Genomic DNA, 17,374 nt, shown 5'->3' with positions numbered 1-17,374 from the left:
TCCACAGCACCAATGCCCACTCTGTGTGTCGAAATTGTTTTTGGTTAATTTTTTTGTTTCTCTTTATTGCTTTGGAGGCTGTCCTGGAACTCACTCTGTAGACCAGGCTGGGATCAAAGGCATGTGTGCTACCAATGCCTGGCTTGGTTAATTCTTTTGAAGCAGTCTCACTGTGACCCCTGGCTATGCTGGACCTCCCTTTAGAGATCATACTAATGCTTGTAACCTGCTTCCGCATATAAAGACCCAGTGCATGATTTTTAATGTCTGAATTTTCCAAAGGAAAACATAAGCTCCTCCAGAACTGAAGCTGTAGACAGTTTTGAGTCCATTGTGGGTAATTCAAATTGATTAACTGGGGTTCTCTATAACAGCCAGTGCTCTTAACCATTCATTAAACCATCACCCTGCAGGATGATGGTTTTAAAAAGGATCTCAGGAAAACAGGTTGGCTTATTTCAAGACAGGGATTAAGCTTTTAGGAAATGTTGATTATTACAATTGAGGATCTTTGGGGCCTTATCTAGGCCTTCATTCTTCAGAAAGATCCTAATACACATCTTCCAGATAATTCAACAAGCCTATACTTGCGTGTTTTGTGTTTGGGGTTCTGCCAGCTAAGATCCCTTATGGAAAATTAGGAAGACAATGTTGGAAAGAGCAATTTTTAGCGTTGTCACTGGGACTTTTGAACAAGTTACTTTTCATAAGATGTGCACCTTAGTGCAATATACTAGGGCATATTTTGTGCCCTCCAGTGTGTTTGAGTCCAGCTAGCGTCCTCTTGTGCCAGCGCTTAAGACTACAAGAACTGGAATCTCACCCTTCTCAAATGTATTAAAGGTTATTTGTTAGGAGGTACTTCTGTCATCTAATGACTGTTTACAAACCAGCTGGAGCTTTCATCCTGAGGAGTCTGCGTCTATAAGCTCCACCTTGCAAGGTTGGCCACATAGGATAGAAGCTGGGCAGTGACCGCTAATCTCCAATTCTGAACCCCCTGTGGCCTGAAGGGTTGAGGAAGGGCCCTGGGAAAGGCTCCTGGGGTGGAGTAGAGGCCTCAAGCTTCCTCCCATCTGTCTGTGACGTCCTTGACTCCAGTCCCGCTCGTATCAAGATCTGGACAGAAGGTGGCGCTCCTGAGTTGTTTGTGCTTGGTAGTTTGCTCCTGAAGAAGCTTGGATTGGAGGAAATGCTGTTATGGGGGTGAGGACACCTCCTCCAGATCCTGACTGGAGTCGGTTAGAAGCTGGTAAAAACCTGAGTACAGGAAACTCCTTTCTGTTTTGTCACCCAAATACAGGCTTGAAGACTGATATTCTAAAGGACATTTGCATCCCGGTGTTTATATGCCCGCCAGCCTTTATCGAGAACCTTTACCCTTTCGTTAGCTGCAAGTCTCTGCTTCCTTCTCCTTTTACTACCCTCTTCTACCACAGTCCCGAAGTGTTAACACAGCTCTAACCTTCCTCCATATTTCTCCTGGTCCGCCCTGTCCTCGCCTCCTCCCTCTCTCCACCCAGTGAAAGCCCCGCCCTTCTCTCCTCCCTCCCACCCCAGTCTGTCATACAGGGACATCACCCTACAGCAGTTCAGACTGTGTGGTTCGCAGGAAGCATACATTGGCTTTTTTGTTGTTGTATTTTCGAGTTCCCAGCTTATGCTTGGGGAGGACCTAACTCTAGCCTTCAGCTGAAGCGAGACCCAAGGACGGTGAGAAGCTGGCTCCTCATCTGGAGTCCTGCCAGCCTGACATGGGTAAGTCTGATAGCCGCCCCTGGGAAAGGCCTGAGGGATGCCTAGCTCCCTCCCCGGCTGACTCAGCAGGGGTGGGGCCTAACCTTTGCTCTTTTGGGGGGTGAAGGAGAGGAAAGGGACTGTGGTGGGGACACAGGGCTCAGCTGGAGAGCTTCTCCGCATGAGGTCCTAGCATTGGCAAATTCAGTTCTAAGGAAGAGCCTGGGGCTGTATCTTAGGTTAGGGCTTCCTTCCTCCCCCACCCCCACCCCCACTTAAGCACTTGAGATTCAAGAAGTATTTTACAGAATTCACTACTAAGTCCACTCTTGGTCCTATTAGAGATGCTTCCCCTTCCGTAGCTTCTCAGGCCTTTAAAGTCTAGTCTTTCCTCTTCCCCGTTCTAACCCACCACCAGGTCGGGGATGCACTGAGCAGCTGCTTCCTGTTGCCCCAGAGGTTGCTGCAAGGGTGGTGGCGGTGGCGGTGGCGGTGGCGGTGGCGGTGGCGGTGGCTGGGGCCAAACTGAGCTATGAATAAAGCCGATTCTCACAGTCCTGCACAGCCTCACTGCGCCGCTGTGGATGGCCTCCACAATACCCAGAGGGTTGACAGGACAGGGAGGGTTTTCGCCTGTGTGGCTTCCTGATTCCGGAGTCTCCACAGCTGTAGTACGGATCGGGGCCCGGAAGAAGCGTGTTTACCTAGCCGGGCGCTCGCTGTGCGTGCGTGACCCCGACATGCTCTGCCCTGAGATCCCTCTCCTGCTCCCCTAGAATCTCTGTGGCTTCCACCGTCTCCCCAGCCTCCTTTGTGAGTAAGTCTTTGCTGGCGCCCCGAGGGTGCCCGCGCAAAAGAGAGAGAGAGAGAGAGAGAGAGAGAGAGAGAGAGAGAGAGAGAGAGAGAGAGAGAGAGAGAGAGAGAGAGAGAGAGAGAGAGAGAGAGAGAGAGAGAGAGAGAGAGAGAGAGAGAGAGAGAGAGAGAGAGAGGATCTTCAAGTACTTCGTTCCGTTCAGACCCACCGCCATCCCCAACTCCGCCGTAGAAGTTTCGGTCTTTTCCTGCATCTGGGATCCTTTCTGGTTCTGGCCCCTAGGAGACGCCACCCGCTCTCCCCTCCCCCAGCGGATCCTCCGCGACAGCCGTCCCTGAGCGCTCGTCCTCACCCGGGTAGCTCCTGCCCCTTTAAGCGCCACCTCCCCCCTCCATCGCCGCCGGCCTCGGGCTGGGGGAGGAGGCGCCGCCGCCCGGCTCCGCCACCTGCGCCGCCGCCGTCCGACCCGGCCCTGCTTCAGGTGAGGCCCGGCATCCACCTCTAGGCCCGGAGTCCCGGGCAGGGCGTCCCCTGCAGCCGCCTCCTGCCGTGGGATCCGGGGTCTGACCTTCCTCTCTCCCCCGCACCGTCGGCTCGCCCGTTCCTCCCCTGTCCTCTGTGACCGGGATGCTTCTCACGCCTCTCCGCCATCCTCTCCCGGGAACCCCTCCTGTGCCGGCCCGGGATCTCCCCTCCCCCGCGCCTTCCTCTCTTCGCCAGAAGGATCTCCCGCCGCGGTCTGGGTTTCTCCTCTGCTCTGCAACTAGCGCTTTCCCACGCCATCCTAACCCCAGCGGGAGGGGGGATAACCGCCACCCCGGCAACTCCCCGTCGTAAGGGCGGGAGGGACAACGCACACCACGGTCTCTGCGCGCCCGGCCTCGCTCGCCCTTCAAGTTCAATCGAGTCCCACCTCGGGCTTCTCCAAGGGAGTTTGGGGTCGGAGCTCAGCACCGCCCCCTGATCGAGGTGGGAAGGGCGCTCGCCCGGGCTCGGAGCTGGCCCCTCCCCCTAGTCCCGGGGCTGGGGGGGGGGGCAGCCGCGCTGCGGGAACCTTGTGATCCAGGGCCTCAGCGGCTGTTGCAGAACAGACCCGGGCTGAGTCTCTAAGGGATTTGGGGTGCCGGGTGAGGCAAAGGAAACCCGAGCTTCTCTATTTCAGATGACTTCAGGAGGAAAAAAAAAAAAAAAAAAAGCTGTCGCTGTCTTACGTCCCCACCTTGGAGCTGTCCATTGGGGAATTTGGAAACAAGAGTAAATCCGAGGGGCGCAGGCCCACTTGGAGGAGGGGAGGTGTTGTATATCCATTGTGGTATACTATGAGGGGATCTAGCCTTCCCAAAATACATGAGATTGCCTTGCCTGAACCTGAGTGGCGAAAGGGACCGATGGGAATATAGATAGCTACGGGGCCGAGAGAGCAGTAGCTACAGTTATCGGTTCGGTCAGCGAGTAGGGGATACTCCTTCCACCACGTCCTACTGAGCCCCCAGCTCCTTCTAGAGCCCCCACCTCTAGAATCACAGGATTGGCTGTCAGGGTGGCTCATATTGTTCTGAGTCACGACCCAGAGTGCTGGGAGGGCACAGTGTGTGTGTATATGTTGGGGGTGAGCCTGTGGTGTCCTGATGCATGCCAGGAGTGTCTGGAAGGGGCAGGGGAAGATAGAGCTGGGCTGTTGTATCACCACCGCTCTCATAGCCCCAGCCATCTGGCTCCAGAGTGACTGGCACTCTGGCAGCTGACCCCAGAGTTAGAGAGGTACAGCGGGAGCATGGAGAGTGTGAGAAAAGGGGGAGCGGGTGTTCACCCCCCCTTTCATTTCTCATCTTCTTGTTTTAAGGGAGATTCGGTCTATCCTCACAAGTTGTCGATAAAAATGACCGTTGGCTCCTTTCTCTTTTTAGAAGCTTCTTAAGGCGAGGCTTGTTGGACAGACAGCCTGCCGCGTTTTATGGGATTGAGAAATGTTTGGGGACACACGGGGTCAGTCTGCCCTCTGTTGTGCAGATTTGGCGTGGGGACGGGGGACGGGGGTCACAAGTGTGGCGTCTGGCAAAAAGTAAACACTTAGCTTTGGGGCATATCCCCAGCCCACCCATATCCTTCAGAGAGCAGATTAGATGGGATAAAGGAGGATTTTATTCGGGGTTGAAGGTGAGCGCAGCCCTTCTGTACCCGATCGGGGGAGGGAAAATGCGTTATACCCTGTTTTTCTCTGCTAATTCCAGGTGGTCTTTTAGCATACACCTTGCCTTCACGGCTCAGGGCTGGGTTAGGGCCTAGAGGTTGCCCAGGAGACTAGGCCTGGGGCTCGGAAGGGGTGGGGACAGTGGGGCACAGGAGTAACCGGCTCTTCCGGAGCCAGCAGTGGGTGTGTGTGGGTGTGTGGTGGTGAAGCGGAGGGGCGTGGTCACGGACGTCTGACTGGCGAAGGCTCCTCCCCTGCCTGCCTGGTCTCGGACTGGTTTGGTGGGAGGTAGGAAGATTCATCTGCCCTGGAAAAGGAAGAGGAGGGGGGGGAAAAAAAGATACCAGCTTTCCTCTGCACCTGCCTCTTCCCCCTCCTGCCCTCAGGTGCCAGTTCCAACGTAACCTTTATTTTTTCTTATTTATTTGGGGACTAGCATTCCTTAGCATAAATTTACTTCTTTCTCCGGAAGGAAGAACTTACATCCCTTGAGCTTGGGCTGTCCGAGGGGTGAGGTGTATCCCCCCTCCCACCAGGTGACCTATAAATCTCCTTTTGGTTTTTCCAGACAAAGTTTCACCATGTAGTCTTGGCTAGCCTGGAACTCGATATGTAGACCAAGCCGGCCTTGAGCTCATGGCGATCCTCCCATCTCTCCCTCTCTAGTGCAGGAATTACAGGCGTGGGCCACCGGTGACCGACTTTATTTATTTGGATGGGGAAGAGAGAAAGATTTTGTTTCCCCCGGTCTTCTCCTTCCTTCGGTAATCTACTTACCTCAGTGGGGGAAAGGAACCCCCTCGACCTCTGCTGGCTCACGACGTTGACAGGCTTTCTGTTCTGAACTAACTGTATGTTGGGTGGGCTGTGTCTCCCACTCTCAGGATCCCCCTTAGGAGTAAGGAAAGCCAATTTAGACTGCTGGATTTGGCTCTACCGTATTCTACCCACACCCAACTTTCCAATCTCTTAGCATCCCCCAAGAGGAAATGGTATTTGTTGGCAGGTCCCAACCAGCCAGAATTTCGTTGTCCGTTTTGCCTGTTGCTCTTCCTAGGTATTCAGAATTAGTTTTGCACAGTTTAGGCAATCTTTTATATTCTGGGATTACAGTTCATTGGACTGAGTGGGAATTATGAAGCCAGAAAGGTCGAGTTGTAAGGAAAGAGGGTGAAGTTTCTTTTCTACTCATATTGTAGCTAATGTATGACCTTGAGCCAGTCAGCGAGCCTCTCTGTAGCTCTGTTTCTTCATCTGGCAAATAAGAAGTTTGAATTAAAAAAATCAATATGAACCAGGTGGTAGTGGCGGCGGCACACGCCTTTAATCTCAGCACTCAAGCACTCAAGAGGCAGAAGCATTCGGATCTCTGTTAGTTCAAGGCCAGCCTGGTGTACAGCGTGAGTTCCAGGACAGCCAGGGCTGTCTCGAAAACAAACAAACAAACAAAAAAACAATAACCTGCGACCTGTTTCTCATCTTGGTTTCCTGCAATACACATTTAGGTGAAAACCAAACTCTTAATTCCTTGCTAGATTTTACTTTCCATTTCCCCAGAAGAGCACAGCTAGGTAGCCTTAGTTAGGAAAAGTACGGGGCAGCAATTTGGGACATCTTATTTGCTGATTAGTTTACTGCTTATCTTCTACCCTTTGGCCACATTTAGGCTAGACTCAGAGCCCAGTCTCCTCTCCCCGCGTGCAGGAATCTCTCCGACGTCCAAGGCCCTGCAGATGTCACCAGGAAAGTGGTGATCCAGGCAGGACCAGGTTGTCCCTCCAGAACCATTGGTGAGTGAACTTGTGCTTCTTCTCTCTTCATACCTTTACCTGGTATAAAAGCGCACCCTAACTAGTGACTTCCACTTTCTCACTACCCTGCTGAGGAAATAAGCAGCCCGGGAGTTATCCTCCAGGCATTCCCCCCTCACAGTTAGAAAAAAGCATCCTCTATCTGCCTTTGGTCCTAGAAATGTGCTCTAGTCGTCGTTTAGGTTAACCCTGGGGTATGGCTCGCCTTTCGGTTTGACCTGGGTGAACCCCGCAAGACTACCGCTCTCGATGAGATGCGGGTGAAACAGGGACTCGGAGCGGCGCTAGGACCCAGATGTGGGTCTGACGGGGAGCGCGGCGGGCTCTAGGACCCGGCGGCCTCGGCCCGGGTGGGCGGCTCCGCGGGGCCGCTGCCGGAGTCCCCGCCCCCTCCGGCTCCGGCTCCCTCCTCCCCCGCCGGCCATGTTGGCTCCGCTCTGGCCCCGCGGTTGAGCCGCGACCCCGTCCCCCGCCCGGACCCCCCGCACCCCGTACCCCCTTCCCAGCGGGCCGGCCGGCGGGCGGGCGGGCGTGTCCTCCGTCCCGGCGCCCGGAGCGTGGCCATGTGACCCGCGCGTCCCCTGGGGAGAAGCGCGCCCCATCCGGCTGGCCGCCGCCGCCGCCGCCTCAGGTGGGTAGGGTGTGTGTGTGTGAGAGACCAGGGCCGGGAGCCCCGCGCTCCTCCGGGCGCTCCGCAGGCGCCTGCCGCGCCCTGCCTGACGGACGGGGCTCCCTCCCCGCGGGGACGCTGCCCCAGTGGCCGGTCGGGCTGTGGGGGACCCCGGCCGGGGGCGGGGGCGGGCGGCGGCTGAGGAGGACAGGGCTTCGGCCGGCGGCGTCCCCGGGAGGGGTTCCCCGGGGTGGGCTCGCTGTGAGGGGTGGGAGGGGGGAGCCGGCGTTTCGGCCGTGGCGAGCGGAGGCGGGAGGGGTTGCCAGGGGTCGGAGGCTGGGTCCCTGGGAGCCTTCCCGTCGCCGTGCTGACCTGGGGCGCGGAGCTCCCGGGCGGCTGGCGGGGGACACTGCCGGCTTGGCCCGGAGCCCCCGCAGACTCCCCTGCTCCGGGAGATGCAGGTTGACGGTAGTCGTACTCGGCGGCGTCTGGGCTGGAGTCGGGCTGGCGGAGAGCTGAGGGGAAGAATAAAGAGGGATTCCTTTCCCGAGGAAACCCTCTGCAGAGGGGGATCCCCGTTTCCGTAGCAGAGACGATGCTCGCGCTCTCTCATCATCCCTTTCTTTCCCGGCGGCGCTCCCGACTTCCAGGAGCCAATGCCAAAAGCAGGCGTCCTTTGTGGAGCTTTCCTGGAGTGAGGGATTTGTATCCTTCGGGAGAGTGGTGGCGGCGGTGGCGGCGGCGGCGGCGGCCGGCGGCGGCGGTGGTTGTGGGGATAGCTGCTGCCACCACCTCCATCTGTACACAAACCGCCCCTCCCCCAGCCTCCCGCAGGAAGTGGCCGGGAAATGGCAGCTGTGCGTTCGATGCCGCGTCTCTTGTTGTTTTGAAATGTCCATTTTAATCTGATTTGGTTTCATTTTCTGAGGCCTGGTGGGCAGGCTTGGAGCTTGCCAGACGTGTGGCCCGAGAGACCTTTCGTTAGACTCTCCCTCCGTAACGTTCATTTGTCAGCCAGTGGTCAAGTATAGTTGACCACTGACGGATCTCCTGATCCTCCTTTGTAGACCGTCTGTTCTGGGACACACACACACACCACACACACACACGCACACGCCTTCCCGCTCCAAGCTAGAGGTCACCGAGAACCAAACCGAGCTTTCACCAGCAGTGCGTGCATTACTACTTAGAAAGCTGCCAAGACAACTTGGAATCTTTATGGACTGAGAGAGAGAGGCTTCTCGATCCTGCTTAACGTTTTCAAGTGGACAGTTTCTTTATTGCAGAGCATCTGAGCAAGTAAACTTGTGAAAAGAAAGGCACTTCGGAGAAGTGGAAGAGAGGAAATGGGGAAGGTGTATGTTTTATGATTTGTTTATAGGGATGGGGACTGATTTATAGAGAGCTAGAAGCTTGTTCCTTAGTGGTCCTTCAGGGAAACTTATTCATTGACTTGGGTTCCTTTAAGTTTTAACCTTCTACAGAACTAATAGGGGAATTTGATATCATGATTTAACTCTTCTGTCTATAGAATAACATTTCTTGAAACGTGGGAATTTTTTCTTCTTGTGTATAGTTGTGCCTGTGCCCACATTTTCTTTTTCCTTTAAATTTTGTTTTGTTTTGTTTTTTGTTTTTTGAGACAGGGTTTCTCTGTATAGCCCTGGCTGTCCTGCAACTCACTCTGTAGACCAGGCTGGCTTCGAACTCAGAGAGACCCGCCTGCCTCTGCCTTTAATCCCTCCTGAGTGCTGGGATTAAAGGCCTGCGCCGCCACCACCCCGCTTAGTTTTTTTTTTCTTAATTGCTCTTATATGTCTGTGTTTTGCCTTCGAGTATATCTGTGCACCACAGGTGTGCCTGAAGAGGGCTTTGGATCCCCTGGAACTGGGGTTACAAGATAGTTGAGCTGTCAGGTGGGTGCTGGGAACTGAACTCATGTCCTCTGTAATAGCAGCCAGTGCTCTTAACTGCTGAGCCATCTCTTGCTAGCACTGCCCCCTCCCAGGCGCTGTCTCTGTGTGTGTGTGTGTGTGTGTGTGTGTGTGTGTGTGTGTGTGTGTGTTGTGTGTGTGTGTGTGTTGTGTGTGTGTGTGTGTGTTTGTTTTTTTCAAGACAGGGTTTCTTTGTGTAGACTTGGCTGTCCTGGAATTAACTCTGTAGACCAGGCTGACTTCAAACTTACTGAAACCCAGCTGCCTCTACCTCCCAAGTGTTGGGATTAAAGGCGTGAGCCACCACTGCCTTTAATTCTTACTATTTTTAATTATGGGTCTACAGAGGCTGGAAAAATGGTTCATTGGTTGAGAGCATTGGCTGCTCTTCCAGAGGACTGGGATTCAATTCCCAGCAACCACCTGGCAGCTCACAACTGTCTGCAACACCCGTTTCAGGGGAATCAGACACCCTCACACAGACATACAGACATGCAAAACAGCAATGAGTAAATTATTAAAAATTGTGGGTCTGCATGTGAGTATCTGTTTGTGAGTGATGTGCTTGCTTGTGGAGGTCCAGAGGCTTTGGATCTATCTAGTTAGAGGTGGTTATGAGCTACCTGATGTGGGTGTCAAACAAAACTGGGAGGTTTTTTTAAATTACAACTTCATTTACTTTATTATTATTTTGTTTTGTATTTTGAGGCAGAGTATCATTATAGCCCTAGCTGTCCTGGAGTTACCTAAGTAGACCAGGCTGGCCTCAAACTCTCCAAAGATCTGCCTACATCAGCCTCCCTAGTGCTGGGATTAAAGGGTATGCCATTATACCAGAGAAGCTTTATTTAATTAATTTATTTTATTTATTTATCTGTGCTAGGATCAGGCTGTCCTCAAACTAATTATTTGAAGTTTAAGCTGGGTTTGAACTTGTAGTAATTCTCCTGCCTTTTCTGCCTTTTCTGCCTTTCAAGTTGGGCTTAACCAAGAGATTTATTTTCCCCTAAAGGATAAGGTGATGGCCTGTGTACTGTATCTTTCCATTTTGTTTGTTTGTTTGAGTTTCCCTCTCCACCACCACCCCCAAGACAGTGTCTCATTAGGTAGCTCTGGCTGACCTGTATGTAGTTCTATATGTAGACCAGCCTGGTCTAGAATTTACAGAGATATGCCTGCCACTGTCTCCCAAATGCTAGGATTAGGTGTGTGCTCATGCCTAGCTAGATTCCATTTTGTTGCCATTTGGGTTTCACTAGGGACAAGGGTTTAAGTGTTGAGAATTGAAGTAAGATCATTTGAACTGCCCTGAAAACTACATGCACCTGTCATTGAAATCATGATTTTTTTTTTTTCAATCAGAAACAAGTATGGTGTCGGCGTTGCCTCTGATGCAGACTGGTAGGATCCTTTGACTTGTCTAGATGGTGTCAGCTACCTAGGTGATAGCTGTCTTGTGTGTGTGTTCGTGCACTGGGAATTAAACTCAGTCTCATGCATGCTTCACTTTAATTACCATTTTAGTTTTTTAAAGGTACATTTATTTGGTGTAGTTGTGTTAGCCACGGGGTGTGGATGGAGATCAGAGGACAGCTATCCTACCATGTGGGCTGTGACGTTTGGTGGCAAATGCTTTTAACCACTGAACCTCCTCATCAACTCCACCACATTGATTGGTTTTTAACTTCTCCTGTCTTCAGCCTTTACTTAAATTGGGAACTGGCAGAATAGTAAATTGATTTTCCTTGCTGGTGTTAAAAGAGGGAAGAGGCCTGGAAATAGAGTTCAGTAAAAAAGCCAGTCTGTGGTGGTGCACACCTTTAATTGGAGGGCAGAGAGGCAGGAGAATCTCTGTGAGTTTACAGAGTGAGTTCAGGGACAGCCAGAGCTATACAGAGAAAGTGTCTGGAGAAACAAAAAGCAAACAGTTTGGTAGTAAGAGGACTCTTGAACCAAGAGTTCCACAGCAACCCTTCCACCCCAATCCAAAGTGACTTCATAGTTGAAGCTTTGATGGCATTGTAAAACGGATTCATTTTCCTATCAGAAGTAAATTCACTCCCCTCCCTATCTTCTTCTTTTTTAAAGACGCATCTCTATATGTAGCCCAGGCTGGCCTTAAGCTCTGAATCCTTCCGCCTCTGCCTTTGCCAAGCACTGAAATGGTAGTATATACTTCCGTACTTGGTGAGAAATCTGCAGAGAAGTAGATTTTTTTTTAAAGATTTTATTTATTTATTATGGATACAGTCTTGTGCCTGCATGCCAGCAGCGGGCACCAGATCTCATTCAAGGTGGTTGTGAGCCACCATGTGATTGCTGGGAATTGAACTCAGGACCTCTGGAAGAACAGCCAGTGCTCTTAATCGCTGAGCCATCTCTCCAGCCCAAGAAGTAGATTTCTTAATATTGACTGGTTACTTTTTTTGGCAGGAGGTGAGAGAGTAGTTTTCTTCTCTTTCCCTTCTGTTCCCTTTTTGTCTTTTTGGTCCTAGGGTGGGAGAGTAAAAACCAGGCCTTTAGACACATTGGGGTATACACCTAACACCTTTCCCCCTTACTTATTTTTGGTTTCTCTTCGGTTTTAGGAGACAGCCCTAGCCAGTCCTGGAACTGACAATGTAGACCAGGTTAACCTCAGAGATACACCTGCCTCTGCCCTCCAAGACCTAGGATTAAAGGCGTGTGCTATAACTGCCTGACTAATTTTTTTTTTTGTTTTTTTTTGGTTTTTTTTGTTTTTCGGTTTTTCGAGACAGGGTTTCTCTGTGGCTTTGGAGGCTGTCCTGGAACTAGCTTTTGTAGACTAGGCTGGTCTCGAACTCACAGAGATCCGCCTGCCTCTGCCTCCCAAGTGCTGGGATTCAAGGCGTGTGCCGCCACTGCCCGGCTATTTTTGACAAGATTTCTCTATATCGTTGGCTGGCCTTGAACTCACTGGTCTAACTACCTCTGCTTTGGTGCTGGGATTAAAGGCGTGTACCACGTACCACGTACCACTACCCTATCCCGAACACTTCTGTGTTTTTTATTTTTTAGAGACAGGGTAGCACTGGCTGCCCTGGAACTCACTCTAGACCAGGTTCGCCTCAATCTCAGAGATCCATTCCCTAAAGGTGTTCGCCACCACCATCCAGCCTGTGTTCTGTTCTGTAAGTCTCTACCTGAAAAGAAAAATGAGCGCTATGAAGAGAGTTAGATGGCCTGACCTCAGCTTCTCAGAAGTCTAGAAGACCCTTGAGTTCATTGGGAGGCCTGGGCATCCTGGAATCAGATGTGCCTGTCTTGCCTATCTTCGTGACACTGAATGTTTTTTCACCTTTGAAGAAATTAAGCCAAACTGCTCTATTCTTACACTGTCAGAGTGCTGTAAAAGTTACTTGTTAGTGTAGTGTTTGGTCTTGTGTATGGTGTGTAAAGTGAGACAGTAATGTGAGTTGGGATTTTTGTTTGTTGCTTGTTTTGTTTTTTGTTTTTCCAGACAGGGTTTCTCTGTGTAACTTTAGAGCCTGTCCCAGCACTTAAGCTGTAGACTAGCCTGGCCTCGAACTCACATAGATCCTCCTGCCTCTGCCTCCCAGTGCTGGGATTAAAAGGCTTGGGCCACCACCACCCAGCAGTTTTTATATTTTAGAACATAGAAGAATTTTTGTGTTTTTCATCCCCCCTCCTTTATTTTGCAATAGGATCTCACCATATAGCTCAGGCCCGCTTTGCATTTATTTTATTTTATTAGTGAGACAGGGCTCTCTGTATTGCCCTGAAACTCTTAATACAGATCAGGGTAGCCTTAAACTTAGATCTGCTTGCCTCTGCCTCTGTTAAGGATGGTATCGCTTGCCTAGTGTGTACAAAGCCTTGGGTTCAGTCCTTAGCACTGTAGGAAAGGAGAAGTCAAGGGATTGGGGCTCTTCCCCCACATAGAGTATTATATCTTGGGCTGAGGTGGTAGCTCAGTAAAGTGCTTTTGTTTTTGAGGCAGGAGCTCACAGTTACCAGACTGATTTTCAACTCACAGAACTCCACTTGCCTCTGGTTTTGTGCTGGGATTGGTGACGCACGCCTTTAATCCCAGCACTCGGGAGGCAGAGGTGGGTGGATCTCTATGAGTTCAGGCCAGCATGGTCTCCAGAGTGAGTTCCAGGATAGGCTCCAAAGCTACACAGAGAAACCCTGTCTCGAAAAACCAAACCAAAAAAAAAAAAAAAAAAAAAAAGGTGTACCCATCATCACACCCAGCTCTGGCTGGCTTCGAACTTCTGTAGCCCAAGTAGGCAATCCTTGGGCCACCTCAGTCTTCTAAGTAGCTGTCTCAGATCCAATTCCAAGTGTAATTTCTTTCCTTGAGATCCTGGGGATCAAGGTAACGTTGTAAACAATTAATGTATATATGTGTGTATGACTGCACTTACATGTGTGTGCTGTATATTTGTGCTGGTTCCCCTGAAACTGGAGTTGCAGATGGTTGTGAACTGCCTGCCACGTGGTTGCTCGGAATTATCCTGGGTCTTCTAGAAGAGCATCAGTGCTCTTTAGCTTCTTAGCGGTCTCTCCAGCCCCTCAAGATACTTTTCTAGCAAAAGATTTGCTTTATTTTAGCGCATCTATGTTTGTGGGTATGTGCATATTAGTGTAGGTGCATGTGGAGGCCAGAACGATCCTCTTGAGATGGAGTTACAGGTGGTTGAGAACTGCATGGGTGCTGGGAATTGAATTTAGGTCTTCTGCAAGTGAAACAATGCTCTTAACTGTTGAGCCATCTCTCCAGCTCCCTGGGGACAGTTTTGTATTTTCTTGTGATGCAGGACTTGGTGCATGGCAGGGGAAGTATATTCTACCAGGAAACTACACAAAACTATTTCTTGACAATGAGGTGACTAAGAACTATGATGGAAAACCAGGTTTCAATATGATTGATTCCTTTAGTTCATTAAAAATTAAAAAAAAAGAATTGTATTTATGTAATCCAGACTGGTTTTGACTATATCCACAGATGACCTTGAACTTCTGAGTTTCTTGCCTCTACCTCCTAAATGCTGAGATTATAGGTTTGTAACTTCATGCCAGTTTATAGGGAGGAATAGAATCTAGGGCTTTGTGCATGTCAGGCAATCCCTCTACCCTCAGAAGTACATCCCCAGTCTTCAGTTAATGGATATTCAAAAGCTACTCTCATTCTTTGAGTATTCAATTAGGTGTGTCTAGCACATTAACTTTAGAACTAAGTTTATTGACTTTTTAACATTGTCAGTACTTCTCTATTCCTTTACTTTGTTTTGTACAAGGGATAGCTAGACAAAAGTCTGTTAAGGATGGTGTAGCTTGCCTAGTGTGTACAAGGCTTTGGATTTAATGCACAATACTGTAGGAAAGGAGAAGTCAAGAAATTGGGGCCTTTTCCCCCTCTAGGATCTCCCCCCCTTTGGTTTTTTGTTTGTTTGTTTTTTGTTTTTGTTTTTGTTTTTTTTGGAGACAGGATCTCACTGTGGTAGCCCTGGCTGGCTTGGAGCCCTATGAAACATAGGCCAGAATGGCCTTAATTCATATAGCTCCACCTGCCTCTGCTGTGACTTCCTACTGGGGTTAGGACTTAAGCCTACTAAGCCTGGCTGGGGTTGTGAGTTTGATCCCTGGAGCCCAAGTAAAAGTGTCATACCACTATGCCTAGTGGTATGTGATTGTTTTTTTGTTTGTTTTTTTTTGTTTGTTTTTGTTTTTCAAAACAGGGTTTCTCTGTGGCTTTGGAGGCTGTCCTGGAACTAGCTCTTGTAGACCAGGCTAGTCTTGAACTCACAGAGATCCACTCTGCCTCCCAAGTGCTGGGATTAAAGGCATGCAACCACCACTACCCTGCTTGGTGTGTGATTGTAATCCTAGCTCTGAGCAGGCAGAAACTGGAAGATCCCTAGGGCTCACTGGCCAATTGGTATACTTCAGGCCATTGAAGGATCCAAAGGAGGTAGATGGATGGTGTTTCTGAAGTTGTCCTCTGATCCACATACATATGCACTTGCATAAGCACTGGCACATGTGTGAACATATACATTAAAAAATTGAGGGCTGGGTATGTTGGTGCATGCCTTTAATCCTAGCATTCACAGGCAGAGGGATGCAAATCTCTGAGGCTAGCCATAGTGAGTTCCTCTCCAGCCAAGGCTACATAGTGAGACCCTGCCTCAAAAACTAATTGTAAAAAATGGGGAGGGAGGACTAGAGAGATTTCGTGCATGCTGCTCTTGCAGAGGACCTGAGTTCAGTTTCTAGCAGGCTATAATAACTCTGGCTCCAGGGGATGCATCCAACACAACACCTCTGGCCTCTTCAGGTACTTGCACTCACTTGCAGAGTACCGACCTGGGTTCCATTCCCAGCCCCTACACAGTGGTTCAGAACCATCCTTAACTTCAGTTCCAGGGCATCTGGTGACTTCTGCTGACCTCCATGGGTACCAGGCATGTATGTGATACAAGTATAAAATCTTATGTCTATGAAAAACTAGTTAATTCCAGCACTTGGGAGGCAGAGTCAAGTGGATCTGTTCTACAGAGTGAGTTTCAGGACAGCTAAGGCCTTGCAGAGAGAGGGGGGGGGGATATGGACTGAATTTAATTCTCTGGAAATAGGAACAAGCTTGCACTAAGCTCATAGTGGGAATAACAAAACCCTAAGGCACATGTATTCAGCAAAGACTTGATTTGGCTCTTTTCTCTAGTTAGTATTAAACCATGGAAACATAATGGTGGAACTTAGCATCCAGGTGACTTTAGAGAACCTGCCCAGACGTGGCAGTTTTCTTTGAGAAGCGTCTTCCTACCTCGGTATAAAATTTAATCACCTTTCTCCTACCTCACTCAGAATTCTGGTTTGAAATTGGGCCCAAAGGAAGGACATTTTGAAAAAGACCAAGCCTTGGTCAGAACATATTATAGTTTGTCTGAATCAGAGTTCTCAGAGAAGTTTGTTGAGTAGGCCAGATAAGAGGGCATCCTTTAATGTGTTTGCCATTTGGGACTCTAATGGAAGATGATGACTTAGGCAGGGAGGAGTTTTTTAGATATGAAATTTAAAAATCACTGTCTCCAGTGTCAGAAACTGAGAGTGTTGAAAGCTTGGAACTTCCCCAGGATGTGTGGGGCAGGATTGGGACAGCTTTTGTTTCTCAGCCTTGATGGTGTACCTTGGGTCATTTGTATAAGGCTGAGTTGTGTATTAAATGTTGCTGAGAAACAGGGCAGGAGAGACTGCTCAGCAGCTAAGAGTACTGACTGCTCTTGGGGACCTGAGTTCTATCCCCAGCACCACATGGTAGCTCACAGCTGTCTGTAACTCCAGTTCCAAGGGTCCAGCTTTTCTTCTGACCTACAAGGGCTCCTGCCTCTGTGTGACGTACACTCATGTACACATACAAACACTCAACATTAAATATTTTTTTTAAGTGCTGAGAAGCAAGCTGGCATGATGATATCCACTTGTAATCCTAGCATTTTCCAGGGTCTTACTATGTCGCCCTGGCTGGCCTAGGGCTAGCTAGAAGACCAGGATGGCCTCACTCACAGATCCACCTGTCTCTGCCTTCCAAGTTATGTGCCACCATACCTGGCGTTTTCTTGCATTCTTATATTGTGATCCCATTATTTGTGTGACGTCTGAAATCAGGGGGTAAGTTTTATATATTAAATATGACTACATCATCTCTCTTATATCTCCCAGATGAGTAGTTTTAAGAACATACACCTTTTATTTATTTATTTAAAAAAGATTTTATTATGTATACAGTCTTCTGCCTGTATGCCAGTAGAGGGCACAAGATCTCATTACAGATGATTGTGAGCCACCAGGTGGTTGCAGGGAATTGAACTCAGGACCTCTGGAAGAACAGTCAGTGCTCTTAACCGCTAAGCCATCTCTCCAGCCCCCCATACACCTTTTAAAGCTAGGCATGGCAGTGTACATCTTTAGGCCCAGCACTGGGAGGCAGAGGCAGGTGGATCTCTGTGAGTCCAAGGCCAGCCTGGTCTACAGCTCAAGTTCCAGGACAACCTCCAAAGCAAGCAATACAGAGAAACCCTGTCTTGAAAAACCAAAAAAAAAAAAAATAATAATAAGGTGGATGGTGGTGGCGGTGCCTTTAATCCCAGCACTCCGGTGGTTGAGGCAGGTGGATCTCTGAGTTCAAAGCCACCCAGGTCTACAGAACTAGTTCCAGAACAGCTAAAGCTTTTACACAAAAATGTCTCAAAAATGTGTGTGTGTATATATATGTACATATGCACACAA

General features: G+C 49.7%; 1 protein-coding gene across 4 annotated transcripts in view; it reads left to right on the top strand.

Annotated features, from left to right (window-relative positions):
- Nucleotides 1–1,566: 1,566 nt before the first annotated feature.
- Nucleotides 1,567–17,374, top strand: part of Baz2a (bromodomain adjacent to zinc finger domain 2A) — a 39,666-nt gene continuing 23,858 nt past the window's right edge. The window contains exons 1-2 of one of the 4 annotated variants that reach the window (XM_027392682.2): nucleotides 1,567–1,758; nucleotides 6,409–6,532. Coding sequence is in view for 1 of the 4 variants with exons in the window: in XM_027392681.2 (XP_027248482.1) it covers nucleotides 1,755–1,758 (4 nt within the window). In the remaining 3 variants the exon portion in view is untranslated. Of the gene's footprint in view, nucleotides 1,759–2,898; nucleotides 3,033–6,408; nucleotides 6,533–6,987; nucleotides 7,185–17,374 lie in introns of those variants that run through there. The other 3 variants (XM_035450629.1, XM_027392681.2, XM_027392683.2) reach the window with 3 other exon arrangements.

Source organism: Cricetulus griseus (assembly GCF_003668045.3).
Source record: "Cricetulus griseus strain 17A/GY chromosome 1 unlocalized genomic scaffold, alternate assembly CriGri-PICRH-1.0 chr1_0, whole genome shotgun sequence".
NCBI lineage: Eukaryota > Metazoa > Chordata > Mammalia > Rodentia > Cricetidae > Cricetulus > Cricetulus griseus.
The sequence above is the reverse complement of the archived record's forward strand: the minus strand, read 5'-3'. Positions and strand labels throughout refer to the sequence as shown.